The sequence below is a fragment of the Artemia franciscana genome, chromosome 10 (assembly GCF_032884065.1).
Source record: "Artemia franciscana chromosome 10, ASM3288406v1, whole genome shotgun sequence".
Lineage (NCBI taxonomy): Eukaryota > Metazoa > Arthropoda > Branchiopoda > Anostraca > Artemiidae > Artemia > Artemia franciscana.
In genome coordinates, this window is record NC_088872.1 from 33,442,885 (window position 1) to 33,469,522 (window position 26,638).

Consider the following 26,638-nt stretch of genomic DNA (forward strand, 5'->3'; position numbering starts at 1 on the left):
CACACTCAGTTGTGTCACCTTTGTTATGCAGGGGTTTAATTTAAGTTTTTCCTATAATCGCTAGGTATTTCCCATTTTTCAAAAATCATGTTCATAATCTACTATGATCTGTCATTTCCCATACTATGAGCACTGGGCGTCTTATTATTTTTTAATCGTTTTAGCAGTAGCTAATTCTTCCTCACAAAATAAATCTTCCTTCACGTCCAAGGTGTCACAAGCTTCTTCATTATCTTCAATATGCTTTCCTGTAATTTTATCCCGATTTAGCACATTTTAAAAAACCTCTGCTCACCTATCTTTAACTTTTTCCTTGTCACTAATAGTGACCCTGTTTTTGTCTTTTACCTGGGAGAAATCCAGATTGGTCTCTCAATCTATTAACATGTACAGTATTTTGATATTATGCCATCTAGCTGCATCTTCCGGATCCTTAGCAATTTTATCCATGACCTCCATCTCACACATCCTTAGTATATATTTTAATGCTTTCTCCACTGTCTTTACATTCCTCTTATTTTCATGTGATCTATTGCATCAGATAATTACTGTACAAGTCCCTCCTCCTTTCTATTAAACATAAAGTATTTTTACTAATATTCCTAGCTGCATTCTTAACTTTCTTCCCTGCGACACCATCAGCAACTTCACAAATTATTTTCCTAAAACTGCTCCATCCATCTTCTATATTGTCAAATTTTAATCCCATGGTCATTGCCTTTAAATTTGTGGAGACTCTTCTCCTATTTTCTGATTTTTCATTAAACTTTCGTTTAATAGTTGTCGTTCCCGTTCGTTCAATATTCTAATAGTTGCCATGACGTTCGTTCAACTTTATGGCTTCCAGAAAGTAAAAAATTTTGTATGTTTTGAAAGACCCTTTCAGCAATTTCACAAATTGTTCTCCTATAATTATTCCATCCATTTTCCACATTGTCCAATTTTAGCCTCTCCTGTTTAGTATTCAACTTTTCCTGGAACGTTTCTCTCAAATTCTCATTGTTAAGTCTACCAACGTCATGGCTCCACGGAAAGTATTAAACTTTCTTATGTTTTGAAGGACCCTTTCAGCAACTTCACAAATTGTTATCCTAAAATTTTTATTTTTTAATTCATCAGGCAGGAAGGAGGTTAAGGTTGGGACTGAATTAATAATAGAATACTAATCACTCATTTTACGACTAAAAAGTGCAGGATATCAGTCATAGTAGTATATGCCCCTGCAGACCCAACTGACGGAGGTAGTAGCGACTCTGATAAATTTTGCTAACAGTTACAGGAACAAATGGACAAGTAGAAATAGGGATAGATGGTATCTTAACCTAGGTAAATTTGATATGGGAAAAGAAAATAGTAATAGCTATAGACTGCTGCGATATTATAGGTATAACAATCTAATTATAACCAATACAGTATTTGGTTATAAAATAGCCCAGATAATTTTGAAGACCACACTGCCTTTCCATGACGATGACTAAAAGTTCAAGTTGGGATAAAATGCTTTTAATAGACAGTGATAAATTTCACAAAGGCCCATAAGTTAAAATGGTATGCACCCGACGGTAAGACAGCTAACCTTATTGATTATGTTATTGTAAGCCGAAGACTGACAGGATCAATACAAGGTACTAGGATATAGCCTATAGGAGTGCTGTTACCGAAGTTAAAAGAAAAGATGACCATCTAGTAGCGTCTATGGCTAATTTAAAGCTGAAATTTCGGAAGGGTAACTATTTTCCGGGAAGCCATAACGTTGGTAGACTCCAGAAAGAGAATTTGAGAGAAACTTTCCAGGAAAGTTGAATGCTAAACAGGAGAGGCTAAAATTGGACAATGTGGAAGATGGATGGAATAATTATAGGAGAACAATTTGTGAAGTTGCTGAAAGGGTCCTTCAAAACATAAGAAAGTTAAATACTTTCCGTGAAGCCATGATGTTGGTAGACTTCACAATGAGAATTTGAGAGAAACTTTCCAGGAAAAGTTCAATACTAAACAGGAGAGGTTAAAATTGGACAATGTGGAAGATGGATGGAATAATTATAGGAGAACAATTTGTGAAGTTGCTGAAAGGGTCCTTCAAAACATAAAAAAATTTACTTTCTGGAAGCCACGAAGTTGAACGAACGTCATGGCAACTATTAGAATATTGAATGAACGGGAACGACAACTATTAAACGAAAGTTTAATGAAAAATCAGAAAATAGGAGAAGAGTCTCCACAAATTTAAAGGCAATGACCATGGGATTAAAATTTGACAATATAGAAGATGGATGGAGCAGTTTTAGGAAAATAATTTGTGAAGTTGCTGATGGTGTCGCAGGGAAGAAAATTAAGAATGCAGCTAGGAATATTAGTAAAAATACTTTATGTTTAATAGAAAGGAGAAGGGACTTATACAGGAATTATCTGATACAATAGATCACATGAAAATAAGAGGAATGTAAAGACAGTGGAGAAAGCATTAAAATATATACTAAGGATGTGTGAGATGGAGGTCATGGATAAAATCGCTAAGGATCCGGAAGATGCAGCTAGATGGCATAATATCAAAATACTGTACATGTTCATAAATTGAGAGACCAATCTGGACTTCTCCCAGGTAAAAGACAGAAACAGGGCCACTATTAGTGACAAGGAAAAAGTTAAAGATAGGTGAGCAGAGGATTATTAAAATGTGCTAAATCGGGATAAAGTTACAGGAAAACATATTGAAGATAATGACGAAGCTTGTGACACCTTGGACGTGAAGGAAGATTTATTTTGTGAGGAAGAATTAGCTACTACTAAAACGATTAAAAAATAATAAGGCGCCCAGTGCTCATAGTATGGGAAATGACAGATCATAGTAGATTATGAATATGATTTTTGAAAAATGGGAAATACCTAGCGATTATAGGAAAACCTTAAATTAAACCCCTGAATAACAAAGGTGACACGACTGAGTTTGGTGATTGTAGAGGCATTAGCCTGGTTTCCGTAGGAAGCAAGTTACTTAGTAAACAACAGAGAGAGATAAGACTCAACAAAAAAAAAACTCATACAACATTGCGGCCAGTAGAGAGAAAAGACTAAAATAACGCCGATATTTCGCCTGTATCTAAACTAGGCGTCCTCAGCTCAAGATTAAAAGGAAAAAAAAAACACACTAAACTAAAAACAAATAAAACCACCACCAATAATGATAAACACAATTGTCCCTATTGATCCACGCAGAAAAAAGAAGCTATTAGAGAGGAAAATAATCCCTTTGTTAGCTAATATTGAAGCAACTCTTTTTGGTCGAGTAGGAAATCCTGTCTGGTGATTATGTAAAGTTTTAATTCCCTTAAGAAAATCATAAATTGGGTCAATATTTAAATTCCCCGTGTCTCTATTTATTGAGAGATTAGCAAACATATGATTTTTAATTCATATAGCCTCCCTAATAAAAACATATGTTTGCTAATCTTTCAATAAATAGAGACACGGGAGGCTCAATTTTATTAGGGAGGCTATAGAGACTATAAAAACATGTGTTTGCTAATCTTTCAATAAACAGACACACGGGGAATTTAAATATTGACCCAATTTATGATTGTCTTTTGAAAAATGAAATAACCTAAATAAAATAACCAAAGCCTAAAACTTGAAAACGAACAAACTCTATTGAGAGGAAGGGGGACATTTATATTCTTCCAATCAGGGCATCGACCAGAACCCATTGTCCCATTAAGAAAGGAAAAGCGGTGAAAAGGCATAGCTAATTTTCACACTCTTCTTCTATTTCATTTAGCATTTATTTCACCAGGACATTTATCATACATCTTACAGTTAGATTTTCGATAAACTTGAAGAGAGGTAACAGTTAATGTCTTAGTAGTGCCTTTCACAGGTCCTAGACAAATTTAATTCCTGTAGAGGGAGAGGGTTTCCTATATTATAGTCATCACTTTGTTTGCAACCGTAGTCATTGGCTCTCAGCCAAATTGAGCGCCGAGTAACAATCACTGACCTATTTAAGCTTATCCACAGTCCTACACCAATTCCATCTCACTGGGGGATAGAGATACGAGTTCTTAAGTTTTAATCTTTAGTACATCCGCCAAAGAGAGATGTCAGATCCCAACCAAGCCGGGTGGGAAGTTCGAAGTATGCTCTGTAGGAGGGACAGGATTTCAAAGTATTTTGTGAGCAGTCTTATGAGGTACTGGCAGACTAATCAAACATAATAAACAGACGCAATTATGATTTTTACTGCACATACTGAACTTCAGCTAGAAAATAGCTTGATTATTGTAATCTGTATAACATAGAAAGGCTTATAAAGCTTCAATCAAATATGGTAGCGAATAGCAGCCTGGTTTTAGTTGAGCATAAGCCAAGTATATTATGAACTTACATCTTTTTTTGCGGTCAAGATATGTCCTTCATCCGTAAACAAGTCCACAGCCATGGAAAATTGTCCAGGGCCAACAAGCAGGTGATGAAAAGAGAAACAATTCGAATAAAGATAAGTAGTCTGTAATGATAAGTGTTTCGAACATATAAAATGGCCCTCTAAGATTTTATTCTACCAAGAACCAAAAATGTAGAATTACATGGATTTACGGAGGAAGAATCGGATATGTGAACGCAAAAATGGAGAATTTCATCAAGGCATGTGGAACAGTAATGGAGGGATCAATCCTTACCGGCATTCATCAATGACGGACTGTAAATATATTGTTGCCTTTTTTTATTTTTACTTATTTTCATACAGAACACGATTTTAGATCGCTTTTTTCGTTGAAATACGTATATCTTCTTTTTGACAATCGAATAACAAGATGAGTAACAAAAAGATAATAAAAGTGGACATCACCTGCTTGATTCACGATGTGGACAGATTGAGCATCCCCGCGAGTCAGCAGTTAGTTCTCAGCTAAGTAAAATGAAGCGTGAAATATCCCAACTTTCTCTGGTACTGTTGGAGCGAGGTCTTTCTTCTATACTCCTCAGGTAATAGGCTTACTAAGATAAAGCTCCCTGCATATGAATTTTATATATTTGGAATAAAGACTATGAATAATATTACGGTTAATTTGCTTTTCTCAAGTGTCATATTGAAAAAAGCAACCCGTCAATTATTTTTGTACTACAAGAATTACGTGGATTTTCTTCTTTCCTCCTCTCCCCATTTTGAGCCAAATTTCCTTTTTCTTTTGACTTCATTCATTTGTGTAGTGATAAATAAAAATGACAAGTTTTTAATAAATATTGGCAATTTTTTTTTACAAAAAGATAGGTACAAGGGGCTTTTCAAAAAAAGAAAATCCCTTCGTCTAATTCGTCATCTTAAATTGAGACAACAACAACAATTATAAAAATATGTATGTATTGTGTATTGGAATAAAAAAAAATGATATATAAAAGAACCAATTATAAAAACGAATAAGCCCATGAAAGATCCCACAACATAAGCACACAAGAGGAGAAGGCAAAATTTGGCATGAAAAATTATCTGAAAATACATTGCTAAGCTTTTACCTTACAAAAATTGGGTCTTCCACTATTCGCTCTTTGTTTCCTTTCCTCTTGGAAAGTTCGACGGCAATCTGGGCACCAATTCGAGCATTTTTTTTTATCAGGGCAACATCTGAAAATCTAGTCAAGGAAAAAAAAACAACTATGAACAAAAAACCAGCAGTTCAGTACGAACTGGAAACGTTATGGATTCAGCGAGGACAATATACAAAGCATATTTTTCTTGAATCGATTTAGAAGATTGAAAAACGTTTTTAATACAGTAAAATAAGGTTGAAACTTTAGATGAGCAAGTACTCATCATCAATAAAGAGGTTAATCAACCAGAAAAATCATTAGATTTATTCGAAAAAAAAATTGCTACAAAAATTGAAAAATCCATCAACCAGAAAAGAAAAAATCTTGCTTACCGTTCAAACGATAAGCAAAATTTCAAAAAACATAAACAAGGAAGAAGAAAGACAAAAGTAAAAACAATCAGCAATCAGATTCGGACAATATTCGCTATAAATCGCAATAAACTGACTCGATTTAGAAAGAAAATGTCTCAATCCCAAGTAACATAATAATAGACATACCCGGACAATAACTGATTTAAGAATTCTTAAAGTTTACGTCAAGTCTATAAAAGAAAATAAGACATAGATAATTAAAAACAAGCTTCTAAAAGCTAAAAAACACTCACTAATAGAAATAATAATAAAATACTAAACCCCTGAAGGACTTAACTGTATATAATTTAACAAACAAAAAATACCCATTTGCATTAATTGCAGTATGACATTAACTTGCTAAATGCCTTTTTTGTCAAATTGGATTAACTTTCCCAAGATTCTTAGTTTTGAGTAATTTGTAACACAATAAATATTATTACTCTCCGGCAACGCTATATAAAACAGTTCGTGATACGAACTGTAAGCAGGTAGCGACTCAGCCGAATAGTAGCCAAAACTCCAAAAAACGTAATTTTGATAACAATTGGTCATCACAATAATTGGCTTTTCAAAAACATAAAATCCGTTAAGTCTAATATTACCCATCAAGAGCTACGACCCTGAGAAAATTTGCCTGATTTTTGAAAGGGGGGAATAAACCACCCAAATATCAAACAAACGTTATGAAAACCACCCCCTCCGATTCGGCACATCAGAGAACCAGAGAACCGCGGGGGGATTTTCCATGAAGGAAAGATACCAGAGAGAATTTTTCAGGGGATATTTTACACGGAACAGAGAGGGGATGCTGGCATCATTTGAAAAAAAGTTCGAAAATTAAACAAAAACAAACATTTTTTTTTTACCGAAAGTAAGGAGCAACACTAAAACTTAATACAAACAGAAAGTATTCTGTATATGAGAGAGAGTGCCTTCGCTTTAATTCGTCACTCTTCACGGTAAGTATTTTTGAACTTTCAAAAAAGCTTCTTATCATTGTGTTTCAGGAGTTATTTTTAAAGAATGGGACAAAAAGTCAAACTTAACCCTTGCTCTATTAAGTTCACTTTTTGTCACAATTTTGTAAGAAAGACTTTAGGACTTTATCGTAAAGAGCGAGGGTTGAGCAACTGGTTGCCCCTTAACGCAGGGAACAATTTCTATTATTTTTACGTTTGAAAGTCATTCCTTACTTTAAACTGAAAAAAGTCGTTTTTTTAATTAATAATAAACAGATTCATTCTGGCATCACATTCATTTCGGTTAATGCCTAGGTATTTGAAAGTTTTTTTTTACTATTCTCCTTTAAACCTTGAGTTTAACAAAAATCTTTAGAGATCTCAAATAAAAATATAAAAAAAAATTGTTTTTGAAACACACTTTTTATCTAAAAAGAGCCAAAAGGTAAAAAAAATTTTTTCTTTTAATCCCGAAAAATAGGTATTTCTAAGACTAAAAATGAAAACGTGGTGTGATCGAGAAATATTTTATTACTATTCAAATACCTTTACGATACCACATCCTTCAAAACGATCATAAAGAATACATTACCAAGATTATTAGGAAGCACAAAAGAATTTTTACTTCATGAACACCCCAGGATTTAATTGTTAAGCATTATAAGTTTGTTCAACCTTTACCCTTCATCTTTACATAATTAAAAAAAAAAAAAAAAAAAAAAAAAAAAAAAAAAAAAAAAAAAAAAAAAAAAATCTTCGAAGTAAGATGAAAATTTTTAAATGAGTCTTTTCACAGAAAACCATGTGCGGCTTCATGCACTAGGCTGTTTGAAGTACCAGTTATTCGGGGCGAGAGTGGGGTTGGAAAGGTTACGGAACAAGCTACTGTTTCAAAATGTAGGGATGAAAATTCTGGCATGATTACTATTCAAACAAGGCATATGTCTATCTTTCCTCAGAAGGTCACTGGGGGTGGTGATAGATGACATTGCTGGAAAAGCTATTTGTCCCCTTTGGCCCTCAAGTCATAAAATCTGAAAATCACTGAATGATTTCAGTTCACACAAAGTGCAACATTCTTGCCTTTCTTTTCAAAAGTTGAAGGTATGGGGGAGGGGTGAGGTTGGACTATGATACCAGTTCACAAAAGGGGCAAAATGCCTCCTTATCTATTTAGAAGCTTTTCTGGGGGGAGTGGGGTGCTGCAATGGTTAACAACCGATGATAATAGACGGTAATGGTGGCCAATCATACAGCATAAAAATCGTTGCATGATTCCGGTTCAAACATGGCACAACATGCCAGCCTTTCCCACAAAAAGTTGGTTGTGGTGCGGTTCATTCGAGCGGAAAGTCCTTGCATGACTCGTGTTCGAATTGTGCAACATGCATGATTTTCTGCTATAAAGGGTTGGTCAAGGTATTTATGGAGGGGGCTGTTGGGGAGGTCACGGCCCACTATCACGTATTGTCATCGAAAACCAATGCATACGTAAATTTTCATTTGCGCAGTCAACAAGAAATGGATTAGATATAGATAACAAGAACACCGTATCACCGACTGGAGATACGATCTTTTATTGAACTGTTCCTAGTAATATTTCCACTTCTACGGACTTATCTGTAGATCTGCGGAATTTTAGTACCTTCTACGGAAAAAAACCTCCTTACAAAATCTAAGAAACTATGCCAAATCCGATAAAACTAAGAAAATTTTTTAGACATTTTCAAATTTGTGTCGAAAGAATTTCTGAAAGGGGTTTGTTATCCTTTCTGAACTAAAGAGCTGGTCACGTGAAGCTAAAAATCTACGCTTATGGGATGTGCGGAAACCTGCACAAATTGAATAAAGAAAAAAGCTCTAGGTATTTCCGCATATTTGTATAATCACGGCAGATTTGACATCAGCATCATCAATATTAAACACTACAATAATTATAACGTAAGAAAAGTAAACGCAAGGCACAAGAGAAAATAGTTAGGACTTTTATAAAACACAATGAATTCACAAACCAAGCCAAGAGAAAAGACATATTATCAAAAATTTAAATTTTCCGCATAAACCATAATGCCTTTGCTCGAAAACACTCATTTAGATATGAAGACTTCAGCTGCGTGTGGCTGGTCCTTAACCATTGAAGTTCCGATTATCTTAGTAGCCTGTGGCTCTCTTTTTGGGGATTTGATCTTGTGACAGATGGAAGAGTTCAAATTGTTTAAGAATTTGAACTTAAAGACAGCACATGTCAGCTACTAGCTCTGAAGGTAAAAGTCTGATTAAAAACTAAACCTTAGATCAGCAGTTTATTTTTATATAATCCCCCTGGAAGTAATGAATCACAGCTGACAGAGGTAAAATTGGTAATTGTGCAGAAAAGGTCCGACCCACAAAAAGAAGACAGAAATCTTCGCCACAATTTTATTCACCGCTCCTGTTTCCCTTAACATAAATTTTGAGAGTCGAAACATAATACAACAAACATAGCTTAAAACTTAAGCTGTAGGAGTTTTTAGTCGAAGCTGCGTTTCAAGATTTCAATATTTAGCTTTTCTACTTCGTTCTTTATACTTTTACCATACTTTCATTCCATGACATTAGACCTCTCACTTTCCGAAATTCGAACTTCGTCTTTTTTGTCGATCCCATGATGGGTGTCAAAAGGAAATACTTGTAGCAAGAGTCGACAGATAAACATGCTGCAAATTATTTCGCAGCGTTTTTGCAATCGATTTCCACTGATTTTTCGCTAATGATTTCCCATTAGACATACCGAAATTTTTCACTCAGTCTGAAGAGTCGTCTAAAGGTTTTCTACGAGACATTTTGTTGTTTTTATATGTATGACTCACAGGGAGGAAGCGAGAACACTGCTTCGTGGTAACGAACTATACGTAAGAAATGGCTCGTGTTAATAGTAACCAAAAATCTAAAATACGGATTTTTGATAGCAATGAATATTTCAATTGAACTGGCTTTTTATGATAACTCTAGATATCAAAAACTTTCATCTGGATGAAAATTTCACGAATAAATCCAGTATATCAGGAAAAACCATTTGCAGAGTTATCAAGGTCCTACCTACGAAATACAGAATTGGCGTATTTTTCCGAGAAGTTTATTGGAGTTTTTTTTTTATCTATACGGTTAATTTTATCGAGCTAATGGTCAGAGAATATCGGAATAGGGCTCAATAGAATTGAAAATAAAACTTCCAGTGCCGTTTCTAAATGGCAAAGTGGCATTTTCTGAAATTGTACGGCAAAAGACAACGATTTGGTCCTAAAAAGGGCCAAAGTGATATCACGTGAAAATTCTGAGACATACTATCGATTTAGAATTATCTAAAAACAACTTAATGAACTTTCCAATTTCAGATGTGATAATAACGCACGGTGGAGTACTCGTTCCTAAATACGCACGCCCTCCACACAAAACAAACCCTTAATACTTATAAATAATTATTTTAAAGCTTCATCTAACCAAGCTGATCCATTAGAGACTTTATGAAGTTATGCTCAATGGTACATAACTACGAATCAGCTATTATGGAGGGGCGTTAGCAGATCTATCTCTGTGGAGAGGGAGGGCGCTGAAATCTCATAAGTGTATTCTTATGCCCAAATTTTCTAACTTCCAATGGACCTTCAGATAAACATAGATGCACGGATTGGAAAGCGGGCATAGTTGAATGTCAAATCTTCTTTCCCACCGAAGAATATTCTTGGACTAAGCTTGTAATCTAGGAGATATAAGGTTATCGGTCCTTCTAATTGCAGAAATATTTCAACTATAACACAAAGGCACAATTCATATGCTCGCAAAAAAAAAGGTTTGACTTGGAGAACATCCACACAAAAAAAGATTGGTTTGGAGAGCTACTATTGAAAACAGTGTAAAAGATTACTATGAAGGTCATTTTTAATTACTCTTCCCTCAGAAATGCTTGAAGGGGAGCAGTTTTTCAAGGTTAGTCGTAATTCTAGATGTATTGCTATACAATTATTGAGCTTTAATGTAGAAAACGGGAGTTGGAAGACGAAATGAAAGTCTCTTTCAGGTTCGAGAGGATGCAGAAACCATTATGATTACATTCATTCTGATTACAAATTTAGACAAATTTATTGGTGTTAGTTATTCTTCAAAAGCAATTAGCATATGAAAATTTCTATAATCTAAAATGTAATTAACCCCCCCCCCAATTAGGGTGTAATCTTGTTGAAAATTACACAATGAGATGTATAGTATGGGTACTGAAAGTGCAAAAGCTTCCCTCTTATTACGGGGAAGATAAATTGTTCTGGAAAATTATAATTATTTTGAAAAAAAATACACTAAACGAGTTTTCCTTCTTGAAGTCCTATGGTAACCGTAGGTATGGTATTAAAAACAGATAGAACAAAAATAACAAAGAAACAGATGACAAAATGAAAGTAAAGAGCGACATTAAAACCTAAAACTAACAGAACATATTATAGCAATGAGTGGGACTTCCTTCCCCTCAGATCCAGCTCTTGGCATTGAGGTTTGACTTTTGCCCCAAACTATTTAAGAGTCACTGTTCAAAGACAAGGCAGTTGGAGAGGGATAAAAGGCAGATTTCACAATATCACAACAATGGAAGAGCTTGTTATTGCTTATTTGCTTCAAAAAATAAAATGATCATTTCTAATGTTGTAAAAGGCCATAATTAAATAAAACCCTTACCCATTCACTACGTTAATGCTTTTAGTTTAGTAAATTTAGCGTAAAGAGTCCATGTTGAGGAGGGAGAGGCCCATCTCATACACAGAGTAATTACTTTTCGATTTCAGTTCCAATGTCAGTCTTCACTTTCATTAAAAACAAAAAAAAATCTGCAGAACATGGCCTAGCCCTCTCAACCTTTCTTCAGCCTTTCGCACAGCATACTGTTTGAAATACGGTCAGTCAGCCGGGTACCCAGAACAATCTGTAGGCAATTTCTCTGGAAAACATCTAGTAAATCTTCATCAGCTTTTCGGAGCATCCATGCTTCAGAGCCATATTTGAGCACTGTCATCACTGTACCTTCCAGTATTCTAATCTTGGTTTGCAGACTTATTTTCCAATTCTTCCAAACTTTTTTTAATTGTGAAAATACACCCTGAGCCTTAGGGTATTCTACTTTTAACATATTCGCTGCTCCCACAGTCTTTACTAATAATACTACCAAGGTAACTGAAGCTGCCCCCCTGATCAATCTTTTTGTTACCTTAAGTCATCTTTTTTTTTTCACTTATTCTTAGCATTAGTGAATTAGTCTTCTTAACATTAATTTCCCAACCTATTCTAGCACCCTGAACTCGCAAAACCTCTAAAAGTTCTTTTATTTGCTCAAACTTTCATCTAGGATGCTTAAATCATCAACATAATCTAAGTACAGGAGAGATTTTCCTCTCGATTTGTTTCCATGGTCTCCCATTGCCTTTCCTGTGCTCCTTAAGACAAAGTCCATCAAAATGATCCATATAAAGGGGGGGGGCAACCCTGCTTAGTTATATAGTTTATAGTTTACCTGCTTAGTATATAGTTAAACAATTGAGCTTCTATTCAAAACTACGACGCAAAATCGTCAGATAACTTAGGTCATTTAGGCAATTAAATAAAAAAAAAAAGTCTTTTCTAACTCAGAGTAAGAAGCGACATTAAATCTTAAAACAAACAGAAATTACTCCGTATATGAAAGGGATGGTCCCCTCCCCAATGCCTCGCTCTATACGCTAATGTTTGACTCTTTGTCACAGCTCTACTTTTTAAAACAATAAAAACTTTTTTGAAACAATAAAAACTTTAGCGCAAGAGCGAGCCGTTGAGGAGGGACATACCTTTTCATATACAGAATAATTTCTGTTCGTTTTAATTTTTAATGTTGCTCTTTACTTTCAGTAAAAAGAAGTGTTTTTATTTAATTTTTATTTAATAACGGAGGCTCCAATTTGGCTAACCGTATATAAAAAATTTAAACAAAATTTGCATATCAATTTTGACAAATCTATTCCGTATATGAAGGATTACCCCTCCTCAATACCTTGCTCTTTACGCTAAAGCTGTTAACACTTTTAAAAAAGCTTCCTATTCTAATTAAACGGCCCCCGTGATTCAGTAGATGCACTCACAAAATTAGGACATATAGTCAAACTTTAGCGTAAAAAGCAAGGGATTGTGGAAGGGGCAACCCTTCACATATATAACTATTTCTGTTCGTTTTTCAAATAATGCCGGTAAATCTGGTTCACCCTCTATGAGATATACTCTTCCCCTTCACGGAAAACTCATCCGTGGAAATTCAATCCAGCGTAAAGTACACCCCCCGTCAAAATCCCTCCAGACAGTTCCATCCTCGTTGAGAATCCCCCTCCCTGTAAAAGTGCTTTGGACGATTCAGCCGTAAAAATTCTCCTTAGCATTCTTTCATTTGAATAGGACTTTAATCTCTAATCGGTTTCTCGATAACTCCAGAAATGTCCCTTTCCGTGGAAATTATTTCCCAGAAATCAAAACACGCGGAAAAAAGCTTCTGGATAATTCCCCTGGAACACCTCCACATGATAAATTTGGCAAAGAGAATGCAAGAGAATTAAAAAGAATTTCAAATAGTAGTTCTGTCAAATCCCCTCAGTGTGTAATTTCCCCTGAAATATTCACCCCCCTCTAAATATCCCTCCCCAAGGAAGATTCTCCATATAGGAATCCACCCTAAGCACAACCATCAACACCACTCTCCAAAAAATGTGTGTATACGTCCCAATAACAAGTTCTATACGTAACCCATTGGCGAACTTCATAACTAACAGGCCTCTCTTCACGGACTGTGGGGGGTCATTTAACGCCTAGACATAATTATTGGATGTTTCAACTATACTGAACAAAATGGCTATCACAAAATTTTTATCAGATAATTTTGGTAAAAAAAAAAAAGGCGTGGGAGGGGGCCAGTATCCATGGAGAAAATCTCCATGGAGGGATTTTGCGTAAGAATAGGGAATTTTGCATAGAGGAGGAGCTAGTTCCCTCGACCTTATTTAAAAAAAATGATCAGAAATTGTAAGTAAGAAGCAACATTAAAACTTAAAACAAACGGAAATTGTTACGTGCCATAGAAAGGGGTAACTTTGAAAAAAATGGTTCTAACGAACAATGAGGACTCTCTTTTGCAAAGCAGTCATATTACTCGATCGTACTTGTTACTCAATTATTGATAGATGATATCTGAATCAATTGGTAGTTCTTGCAATTAGGGTCAGACGGAATCTTACTTTCTATTTGCAAGAGAATTTGAACTGAACAACATTGTAAAAAAGTGATAAAAAAAAACTTAACCTCCTTTACTTAGATAGACTAAACTAGGACTTATAGCTTGACATATTTATATAGCTGAGCAGCCAAATGGTTAGGTTTTCAGGTGAAACTATTTCCTTATTTCATAAATTCAAGATGACAGCAGTGCTCAGTGTTTCCCGTAAGTATTTTGTTTTTCCAGGGTATCTTTTGTTCAAAGTTACCCTCACATTTCTTTGATATGGATTTTAATGTTCTGTACAGGTCAATTGTTAAACTTTGCATTAAATTGAGGTTTGCTCTGTTATTTGACTTTTAAGAAAGCCTTTTGAACCTGTTGATCCCAGGAAGGTACAAATCAAGCTCATCTCTTCATCTTAGTTTTTACAGCCGTTAAAATTTCGGACCATTTCCTAGTTCCTTCAGACCTACTTTTATTTCTTCTTCGGGCGGAAATCATTTGACAGCCAATAGGAGAAGCAAAGGATTATAAAATTAATTGTAACAGAAAGAATAGAAATAAGAAGAATACGATTTGCCCCCAGCAAAATTTAGACAATTAATTTAAGGCATTTAATTTGGGTTCTTTGTAATCTCACTTGACGGATTTAAGATACCATGGATTTTATTAAACTATTTTCGGAAAAGGCCCATGGCCTTTGATTAACCGCTAAAAGGTTTATTTACAAGGCCATGGTTTACCTACCCAATTTAACAGGGCAAATATAGGGCAAAAGAAATCCTCTACAAACTTACATATGGAAATAAAAATCATTGAAAAACAATTTAATCATCAGGACTAAGCCTATCAGGGGCAATGCTCTACCACGGCCTGCAGTAAAGGGCCACACGAATTCAATGTATTATCTTTTGTTTATTTTTTTTCACTTTGTATGGAAGAGGTGGTCTTAAAAGCCTTGGAGGGGGATCATTCAATTAAAAAACAAGAGCTAAGAGCTCATATGGCACTTGTGACGAGGGGAGAAGAGCTAAGAGCCAAGAGATCATATGGTATGAGCTCTAACAAAATTCTATGAATCAATAGATTGATTTAAAAAGGAAAATAAGAGGCTTAATGCCGGTCAAGATTTAAAATAAGAGCTCTGAGTCACAAAGTCCTTCTAAATATCAAAATTCATTAAGATCCGATCACCCACTCGTAAGTTATAAATACCTAATTTTTTCTAATTTTTCCTCTCCCTTTTGCCCCCCAGATGGTCGAATCTGGGAAAACGACTTTATCAAGTCAAATTGTGCAGCTCCCTGACACGCCTACCAATTTTCATTGACCTAACACGTCCAGAAGCACCGAACTCGCCAAATCACTGAACCCCTCCCCCCAACTCCCCCAAAGAGAGCGAATCCAGTACGATTCTTTCAATCACGTATCAAGGACATTTGTTTATTCTATCCACCAAGCTTCATCCCGATTCCTACACTCCAAGTGTTTTTCCAAGATTTCCCCCTCCAAATCCCCACAATGTCAAAAGATCTGGTCGGGATTTGAAATAAGAGTTCTGAGACATGAATTCCTTCTAAAAATCAAATTTCATTACGATCCGATCATCTATTCGTAAGATATAAATACTCCAATTTTCATGTTTTCCAAGAATTCCGGTTCCCCCCTTCAACTCCCCCGAATGTCACAGGATCTGGTCGGAATTTGAAATTAGAGCTTTAAAGCACAAGATCCTTCTAAATATCAAATTTCATTAAGATCTGGTCACCCTTTCGTAAGTTACAAATACCTGAATTTTCAATATTACCCCCCCCCCCCAATTCCACCAAAGAGAGCAGATCCGGTCCAGTTATGTCAGTCACGTATCTTAGACAGGTTTCTATTCTTCCCATCCAGTTTCATCCTGATCTCACCGCTTTAAGTATTTTCTAAGATTTCCGGTCCCCCCAACTGCCCCCCCCCCCCAATTACGCTTGATCCGGTTGAGATTTAAAATAAGATATCGGAGTTACGAGGTCCTTCTAAATATGAAGTTTCATGAAGATCCGATCACTCCTTCGTAAGTTAAAAATACGTCATTTTTCTTATTTTTCAGAATTACCCCCCCCCCCCCCGCAATCGAGCGGATCCGTTCCAATTATGTAAATCACGTATGCAAGACTTCTGCTTATTTTTCCAACCAAGTTTCATCCCAATCCCTCCAATCTAAGCGTTTCCCATCCTTTTAGGTTTCCCCACCCCAAACTTCCCCAAATGTCACCAGATCCGGTCAGGATTTAAAATAAGAGCTTGGAGACACGATATCCTTCTAAAAATCAAATTTCATGGAGATCCAATCAACCGTTCGTAAGTTAAAAACACCTCATTTTTTCTAATTTTACAGAATTAACCCCCCCCCCTCAACTACCCCAAAGAGAGCGGATCCGTTCTGGTTATGTCAATCATGTATCTAGGACTCGTGTTTTTTTCCACTAAGTTTCATCCCGATCCCTCCACTCTAAGTGTTTTCCAATTTTTATGTTTCTCCCTCCCAACTCCTCCCCCCCAATGTCACCAGATCCGGTCAGGTTTAAAATAAGAGCTCTGAGCCACGATATCCTTCTAAATATCAAATTTCATTGAGATCCGATCACCCGTTCGTAAGTTAAAAATACCTCATTTTTTCTTATTTTTCAGAAATACCCCCCCCCCCCAACTACCCGAAAGAGAGCGGATCCGTTCCGTTTATGTCAATCATCTATCTAGGACTTGTGTTTATTTTTCCCACCATGTTTCATCCCGATCCCTCCACTCTAAGTGTTTTCCAAGTTTTAGGTTTCCCCCTCCCAACTCCCCGCCCCCATCACCAGATCCGGTCGGGATTTAAAATAAGAGCTCTAAGAGACGATATCCTTCTAAACATCAAATTTCATTGAGATCCGATCACCCGTTCGTAAGTTGAAAATACCTCATTTTTCTAATTTTTAAGAATTACCCCCCCCCCCCAACTATCCCAAAGAGAGCAAATCAGTTCCGATTATTTCAATCATGTATCTGGGACTTGCGCTTATTTTTTCCATCAAGTTTCATCCCGAATCCCTCCACTCTAAGTATTTTCCAAGATTTTAGGTTTCCCCCTCCAACTCCCCCCAATGTCATCAGACCCAGTCGGGATTTAAAATAAGAGCTCTGAGACACAATATCATTCCAAACATCAAATTTCATTAAGATTCAATCACCCGCTCATAAGTTAAAAATACTTCATTTTTTCATTTTTTTCTGAATTAACCGGCCCCCACTCCCCCCCCCCCCAGATGGTCAAATCGGGAAAACGACTATTTCTAATTTAATCTGGTCGGGTCCCTGATACGCTTGCCAAATTTCATCGTCCTAGCTTACCTGGAAGTGCCTAAAGTAGCAAAACCGGGACTTTAGGTTTCCCCCCTCCAACTCCCCCCAATGTCATCAGATCCGGTCGGGATTTAAAATAAGAGCTCTGAGACACAATATCATTCCAAACATCAAATTTCATTAAGATCCAATCACCCGCTGATAAGTAAAAAATACTTCATTTTTTCTATTTTTTGCGAATTAACCGGGGCCCCACTCACCCCCAGATGGTCAAATCGGGAAAGCAACTATTTCTAATTTAATCTGGTCCGGTCCCTGATACGCTTGCCAAATTTCATTGTCCTAGCTTACCTGGAAGTGCCTAAAGTAGCAAAACCGGGACCGACAGACAGACCGACAGACCGACAGAATTGGCGACTGCTATATGTCACTTGGTTAATACCAAGTGCCATAATGAAATATCTAGTGTTGTTCCTAAGAGCCAAGTGATTGGAGGGCACCCAGCCTCCTCCTCGTGCCTTTTTGTGCAACCCAATCCCTATCCCTCTGTTACCCAATGCCCAAGCAATCTGATCAAAACTTTTAGATAGCCGTTTTGTTCAAAATTATATAACATGTATACCATAGCAAACTACTCAAAAAAAGCTTCTGTTTCACCTGAAATCTTGAACGAGTACAACAAAAATTTAGAAATGACTATTCAGGATGTGCCTCAGTCGAATATATACAACTACAATGAGCCTAAATTAACAGACAACCCTGAGGAACAAGAAAAGCATTGCAGAAATAGTTACCAAATACCCCTCCAGGATAATGAATGAAACATAGAGAGCAAAATCCCTGATGATAAGTGGAGATGAAGAAGGCAAAATGCTTCCACCATGTGTGTGCTATAAAGCTAAAGGTATGATTAGCTCATAGATTATAGGAGACTCTAAATGAGCTTGGTACGCAGCGTCTAAATCAGGATGGTTTCAGAGCAAACCTTTTGAAGGGTAGTTTATGTCATTGTCATTCCCACACCTGAAGAAAAGAGCAGGGGGTGACTAAGCACTAAAGTTATACTGCAACCACCAGACGTTGTCTTTTTGCTCCAATGAAGAGTTTGAGAACAACGTCAGTAAATTTTTATTGGATGCCCTGCAAGTCAGCAGATTTGACAAGTATGTGAGAGAAATCGCGTGCAAACGTCTTAGTATTGCGTTGGGAAAAAAGATTAGGAATGGAGATGATTTGAGTTGTGAGTTCGGCATGACTGATGCATCAGGAAGCAAGAATGAGCCTGAAATGGAAAGTGATCAGTGCAGCGCAGGCCTTTCTAAAATTTCAAACGGGACAGCAGCCAAAACTGGTTCAAATTACCCACCAGCCTGCGTGGATGGACGTTGGTTCATTGCACAAGTTCTTTATGGGTCGTAATTATAAGTATTGTGTTGTCTTGGAGATAGGTGCTCCTCATTCTGACGGCTTGGTAAACGTGATATGCCAGCTAAAAAACAAGAATGGATCCTTCCGTTTTCTCAGGAAAAATATGCATAACTCAGCGTCCGTCCATGCTAACCAGGTAAGCGAAGAACTTCCACTCCTCAACTCACTCACAAAACAAAATTTTTATTTGATCATGACTTTGGTCATCTGATACTCCACTAATTTGACTTTTCTTTGCCTTTTTATTTTAAACTAATGTTGTAATTAATCATTAATGTTTTTTTTTTTTTTTTTTTTTTTTTTACTGGAAGCTCGATACCATATGAGGCCAAACTCTTTTAACTGTTGATCCAAGTTACCCGTCAAAGATTTTAATGTTCAAAGTTAAAACAGCCCCTACAGTAAATTTGAACACCTTTTTAGGACTGGTGTAGCTTTCACAACATGAAAACGAACAGTTTGAGACAGTTACCTTTTGACACAGAATGACGTATTCCCGAAAACCAAAATGTTTTTGAGTAAATACTAGCATTAAGAAAATACTAGAAAATAGCCTTGATTAGTTGAAAGTTCTTGAAACTTGAAAGCTATTGAAAGTTGAAAGTTGATTTTTAGTTCAAAGTTACCCTCTTCTACGGTATACGAGGAGGGTTGTCCCCTCTTCGATACCTTGCTCTTTACGCATAGCCTCAAGCACACACAGAAGCTTAGAGCCGGACAGCAGGAACTCCCTGGGATTTACAGTTGAATGGAGTCTTTGCGCAATTGATCTACTGCGTGGATAGCAGATGGACATATCGTTTCTGCAAATGGAAATATCATAATATAAAGTGCTGCGGTTGGGAAAACTACTGGAGCTTGACTGGAGCCTAGTAACTAGCAATCTAACTTCTACGTTATTAGGCCCCTCCTGATTATCAGATAAATATCCATTTTTCGTAATTTGCTATTTCCCTCTAAACTCATTCTTTCCTTTTTAGCTTTGTCCCTGAGAATCTTTTTATTACCTTCGCTAATCAAGGTGAGCAGAAAAGCCACCTAGACAATGAGTCATTTGTAAGCCAGACATACTTTATTTTATAAATTTTGTGACTCCGATTTGCTGAGCTCTACCATGCTCAGCGAATCGTAGTCACAGCTCTACCACGACGACTCCTGAGCTCTACCACGACGACCCCTGACTTGGTAAAAACGTCAAAGGGGCACACGCACTCAGAAGCTGATATTTTTTATTTGTCCTTTATATTTTTAGTCCATTTTTGCAAGTTGAACTCGATAATAAGTCTTTTCCGGTTTATTACGTCTATATACATTTGTCCTAGCCTAGATTCAGGTTATAGAAGTTTTGCTATTATTTTTTATTGAAGAGCAGTAGCCTCCTATGTTGAGACAGGTATGTCTTACAGGAGAAGATATCCCGAGTACGGCTTTAAATATTAAGCTGTTTTTTTTTTGGGGGGGGGGAGCATAGATAAACGTTACCCGTTACGATTGTATTTGTGTGATAACCCCTCCCCAGCCTAGCACCGAAATTGGCGGACTGAGTTGGCGATTGAAAGATATCGTCTCAGGGAGATTCTAAGTGTGAGGTTTCTCTATGACGGTTTTCTTTAGGGCATAAGAATAATCACCCTCAGTGAAAGAAAAGACAGACCAGTGCTACCCATGCAAAAATGAAATTCCTTGCTTTTTAAGACAGGGGCCAGTAAACCTCCAGTTAACTGTTTTCAACAAAGGATATTTCTTTATATTCGAGTATTGAAGCCATATTTGAGCAGTTTTAGGTACTTATTGAGGCCATATTTAAGGAGTTTAAGGGTTCTTTTTCAAAAAAATATAAAATTTCTTTTCATTATTACAAATTACAGTTCGGTTGCATCTGGATAACAGTTATCTATTCAGAATCAGTTTAAGTTACGATATTGTCTGACTAAACAGCTTTTTTAAACTCGTTTTTAAATTTCGATTACTATACGCCGTGGTTTGTTCTTTACTAGGCTGCAGCTACTGCTACATCGATGATATCCCTGTAGTCTTTGGCAAATTCGCATAGAAAAGATTTTTTTAACAGTTTATTGAAAAATATTGAAATTTTAGGTAGACTGAATTTTTAAATACGGAATTTTTTTAGATTGCATCAAGATAAGAATCAGCCCGCATTCCTAGTTCACTTTTTTTTTTAAAAGGTTAAACTATTAATTTGTAATAAACTAAAAAACCGTGTAAGAATACATGCTTATGCAATGGCAAAGCCCCCAAAATCCTTAGATATGGTTGCTTTTAATTTTTTCTGTTATTTCAAGACGAAAAATGCGTTTACAAGAATTTACGCAACCATATACAGATGGAATCATCAGCTTACACATAAAAATAATTTAGGATAACCCCTTTTTCTATCACTAAATCTGAGATGAATCTTGCATCACCAGAACAAATTACTATCATTTTCATTCACTAGGTATAATTTCGTGTAAAGAATATGGCTAAATTAAAAAAAAGAGCATCATGTATCTCTAAGCTTGTTTACCGAAAATCAAGATTTTTAAACACCTGAAGGAGCAGACACATTTTCCCGAGGAGAAAGTTATAACCAAAAGTTATAATTATATTTCAGAACTTTCTAACTCTATTGGAGACATAGTTCTTCCACTCATTCCACTCAACTTCGATTTAAGTCGCTCTAGAATGTCTGCAGGTGATCAATGAAAACATTTAAATAAAACCAATAAAAGCGTTACTAGAGCAGAACTTTAGTGAAAAGTAAAGTATTTTACTTTCACTAAAGAGCTTTAGCAATAAAGTATTTTAGTGGGAATGATCAAATAGTATATTTGATCTTAGAACTTTTAAAGTAACCATAAAGGCATTAAGATTGAGTTTACAAAATACGCAGACACTCGCAGACAAAATTTCGGGTAAAATATCAACTTCAGGTGTTTAGCTGTTCGTCTGCCAGTGGTTAGAAAAAACTTTCAGCCAAACTTTTCGAGTAGAATTTTGCATTTTTCAGGAATAACTTTGAAACCATCAGGATAAAACAAGACTAGGTAAATTTCCAAAAATACCAAACAAACAAAAAAACTTAGCAAACTCCACACATTTCACTGTCTGTGTTTCGTTTTACCGTTTAGTTTGGCTTGATTGTAAGGAACTCGTACCAAAATCACTAAGCTGTAAGAGTGTGACGAGTAAAGAAACGGCCCAAGGTATGAGAGCCTGTTTGTGATGTCTCAGCCCATACTACTGAGAAAATCCAGGCATCCTGAACAACGAACCGGACCGAATTTGAAGCGCTCATTAAGCGAGCCAAGAGCTGGTTGTTTTACAAAAAAAAAATGTGATTCAATTAAAACGTTGATTATAAGCCGCTAGTTTTAGCCGTATTCCATTCAATACTTCTAAGAAGTGAAGTTCCTTAATTTTACAATTAGTTTTTACCTTAATCTGTTTGTTTCTTTATGGTCTTCATTCGGTGAAGTTCGTATTCTCGCTGGAGCTGGTTACTTTATAAATCCGACAGCCAAATATCAAGAGAAAAACTTACGGAAAAGACAGGGAACAAAATGCAATATAATAGCTTAAGACTTTGCGAATCGCAAACACATTTTAGGTTCAGTCTGTAATAAAAGGGGATAACATGTATAAAATAAAGGTGTTTTTTTACACTAATATTCATAGACCCGTCAATCACGTGATTATTTCCTGATAGGGCTAACATACAAGTACATTTCGCAATTTCAGTCGTAACTAAACAGAGCTGTGCGACCAATAACTAAGAAAAACAATATTTTATACAGGTTTTAAAATAATTCTTTAAGGTCTTTATTTTGTCTTGTTTATTGAGTTTACACACCCATAAAGGTGGTTGTTGCGGAGTCAAATCTTTACTATCTCGATAGAATGTCAAGTAATAGTCTCTTTTCAAACCAGTTACAGCAATACAAGATAAGCACAAAACAATCCAAGTCAACAATCACCAGAGTTCTAAAAATACATGTTTTGGAAGAATACATCAACATCAAACATCAACAGATCAAAGACATACATCAAAAGAATATACTTGTCATTTGGAATCCAAATATATAAACTTACTAGGCAGAAGGTTACTTATGGCAAAAGAAATTTTCCCTATATTAGAAAAGGATAATACCTTCAAAAAGGTGTGTGATCTTGGCAAAAAATAAGTCATTAGATTCAAATGTGTAAGAACCTTAAAAAGTGCGTTTCAGCCCTCTATCTACAAAATACAAAAATTCGTGTAAAAAAATAACTGAAAAAAAAAACAACAGTTGAATAATAAGCTATAAATATAATTAATTATAATAGATTTCATCCTCAGGAATATGATACATAGTTTAACCTGATTATATCAACATGCTTTGAGAACGAACAGGGTCATTTCGTAGCATGTGCATTAAAACATAAATTACAATTTAAATACTACAAACATGAGGGGCAATTTTTAAATGAAATACTTGCAATTTCCAATAGGCTATATTTTATGCATTGCAAAAACACTAGAAATTACAGTCTACTAAATTTGTGTCTTAAATTGATTTTTTTTTTTTTTTTTTTTTGTAAAAACCATAGAACTTTTTCCCTTTTTTTTTTACTAAGTTTCTTTTTATTAGTAAGGATGATGGATGCATTTAAAGATGTAAAGAGCAGAGTAAACGATGCGCTAAATTTTTTTCGTAGTTTAATAAGTTTAGCAGATAAAGTTTGTAGCTAAGATTAGCATACTAAAGCCCACAGTAAGGACAGTAGTCAACTATGGCTGAGGTTTGTAACAAAGAACCACCCCAAACTCCAAAGGGAAGTCCATGCTTTCTGAAAGCACCAGTAAAACTTAATTGCAAAGTTTATAACCCCCTTCATAGATAGGACATTTTTCGTTCATCTATTCTGATGCATTCTAAAATGCTTTTACAGAAGCACTAGAAGAACTTTAGCATAAAGAACAGGGGGAGGAGAATAGGGACACAGCAGTGTGAACCATAGATAGAACAATCTTTCTCCGCTTTGAGCTTTAAAGTCACTTAAGAGGAGCTTTAAAGTCATCTAAAAAATATTTGACTCCACTAGGTTCCCCCCCCCTGACTTTTGAAAAATACTTTCTTTTTGGTATTTTCACTGAAAAATGCTCTCTTTAAGAATTTTTATGGACATAGATTTGAAAAACAGTAAAATTACCTTCTAAACATTGAAAACTATAAATGCCCACCCTCCCTACAATTTCAGGAATTGAAGCCACTGTTAAGTGAATATGTAAAAAGTAGAATAGCCAAGGGATAGTTTTTGCCAATTTAAATAAAGTTTAGAAGAGTAGGAAAGCAAGTCTTAGAAACAAGATTAGAACATTGGAAGCTATAGTTTCGGCTAAGGTAACGGCAATGGTTAGGCTGTGAAATCTGGGCACTTCAGAAGGTTGAGGAAGATAGGTTAAATTTTTTCCAGAAGAATTGTGTAAGTGTAGTTTCAGATACTGACTAGACTGCGGGTATAGCAAACTATAAGCCGCAAGAAAAATATGTTTCAATCCCGTTTTCTATTATAGAAAGGTAAAGATGGCCAGGTTTTTGCAATGAAAGAGTACCGAAGATTGTGCTTTTTTTTGCAATCAAACTGACACCGATAAAGGAGGTCGTCCTCAAACGGGGTGGAAAGTGATTACAAGAAACGATTTATAAGACAGTGGAACTTCATGGGGGGAGAAAGAGGTAAATGGTGAAGTTTTGAATAGAATGTGGTGGAGGTGTGAACTCAGCTATGTTGGCCTCCTGCGGCTTGGTGCTTCAAAGAGTTACTAACAGTAGTGGTATTTCGAGCAAGCGTTGAATACGGATACTGAGGGTGGCGGTTCTATTGTTTTGCAGAATGCCCGTGAGTGTAAAATCCAAAATCAGAAACTAAATCCTTAAAATCAAGATTTTAATTTATATTCTTTTTCAAACTTGCGTGATAATGAGGTCAACTGTAAAAATTATAATGTTTTAATTGAATAACTGTGAGCGTAAAATACAAAAGTTCAATACAAATTCTTAAAATTAAGACTGTATTTTAAATTGTTTCTCAAACCTGCGTGTAAAGGAGTCAAATAAAAAAAATCCACTATTTCTGCATTGAAAACAATTTAAACTTTGTTATGAAGAGCAGGGAGTTGAGGAAGGGATGTCCTCTTTTAAAATAAATATATTCTCTTCATTTTCAGGTTTGACCTCGCTGTTTGCTCTTATATGAGAGAACAAATATTTTTTTTTTTAATATCATATCTAGAATCAAACCTTTTTTTTCGATCGCTCGCAGCGTTGTTCCTTCCTCTCTTATCATGCTTCTCTCTATCTCCCCATCTATACATTACTCGTTTTATCTTTTTATGTCGCTCACTCTTCCTCGCATTATTAGGTTCTTATTTCAGTGAAATCTGCTTTAGTTGCAAAGACTTTTGTTTTTTATTGAGCATGCATCTTTGATTTTCCGTTTACTCCTCTCTTCATTTCTATTTACTCACTAGAAGTTTTTTTTAATCAGAAACTATTTCACACTGACTATGTAGCATAGGTTCCAAATCAACAAACGGAAGATGTCAGTTTTCGTGAAACAGAGAGAAAAAAATGGCCTGGGTCTTACTGTTGAAATATTTGTACTTTTCAAATACAAACCATTAAAAAGGATACTCGCTTGTAATGATTTGCCTTTGGTTATTTCGTTAACTTCTTCAAGAAGGAAAGGCGTGATATTCTTCCCTTTAATGCCCATTGATTCTGCTTTTACCAGAGCTTTTTGAATGGCTTCATTGATCTGTTCTTTGTTCGCTTCAAATTCTACTGGAATTGGAACAGCTATTAAAATACCATTTTCCAAACCAATCTGATCCCGGCTGAAAATAATATTCGCTGCCTCGGATGGGGAAGAAACTGATGCAGGAGCCATGAAGCCGCTGGTTGAAGTGAAAAATGCTGGAAATTCTTTGGAATCCCCAAACGCGACAACACACACTCCTTCTGTTTCCTAAGAGAGAAAAAATGTATATTGAACAAGCTGCTCAAATAAATAAGTCTATCAGCTCTTGAACACTACTTGTCCTTCCAGACGCAACCACAACCCCATAGGGCATCGATCCGAAATTTTAACTAATGATTCTGATCTGCATGCTCGAAAGGTCCAAAACAATAGAAGTCGAAGGGGGGATCTATACAACCATAGGGCAATGGCCCAAATTTTGCAAACAGCTCATTTGAAAGTGATGTTTCGTGGGTGTATTTTAGCAGAGAGGTAGAAATTGTACATGTTGTGGAACTCAAAATCAACCGAATATGTTGTTATGTATGATTAGTGAGCCCCGAGGCAAAGTCATTCTCCAACAGGTGCCCTTATCCCTGATCATACCTTATAAATATAGAAATCCTAGAGTTCATTCTAATTGTGTTGCCAAAATATTATTTCAGGACTCGTTTTAAATGATCTGATAATCATCCTAAATCAAAACATGGTAACCACATGCTTCACATATATCTGATTTTCATGGAGTATGGAAATAAGCGTTTTTTCAAGTCATTAATTACAAATATTGAGCTAAAATTACAACTTTAGCCTCTAACTTGCCTAAAGTCTTTCCGACAGGGGGTATTAAATCATACAAACAGCATTTTTTGAAACAAGGGTTTTATACATAAATTTCAGTATGACGGTGGGCATGTGCGATAAGTTACATCTTTTTCGACTCG

At 35.9% G+C, this 26,638-nt stretch overlaps 1 protein-coding gene across 4 annotated transcripts in view; it reads right to left on the bottom strand.

The window, feature by feature from the left end:
- LOC136032096 (uncharacterized) overlaps positions 1-26,638 on the bottom strand; it is a 438,713-nt gene that overhangs the window by 292,631 nt on the left and 119,444 nt on the right. For all 4 annotated transcript variants that reach the window (XM_065712239.1, XM_065712241.1, XM_065712240.1 and 1 more), the window contains exons 6-7: positions 25,589-25,922; positions 5,509-5,617 (exon numbers count right to left, since the gene is read on the bottom strand). In XM_065712239.1, coding sequence (XP_065568311.1) covers positions 5,509-5,617; positions 25,589-25,922 — 443 coding nt within the window. The remainder of the gene's footprint in view (positions 1-5,508; positions 5,618-25,588; positions 25,923-26,638) is intronic.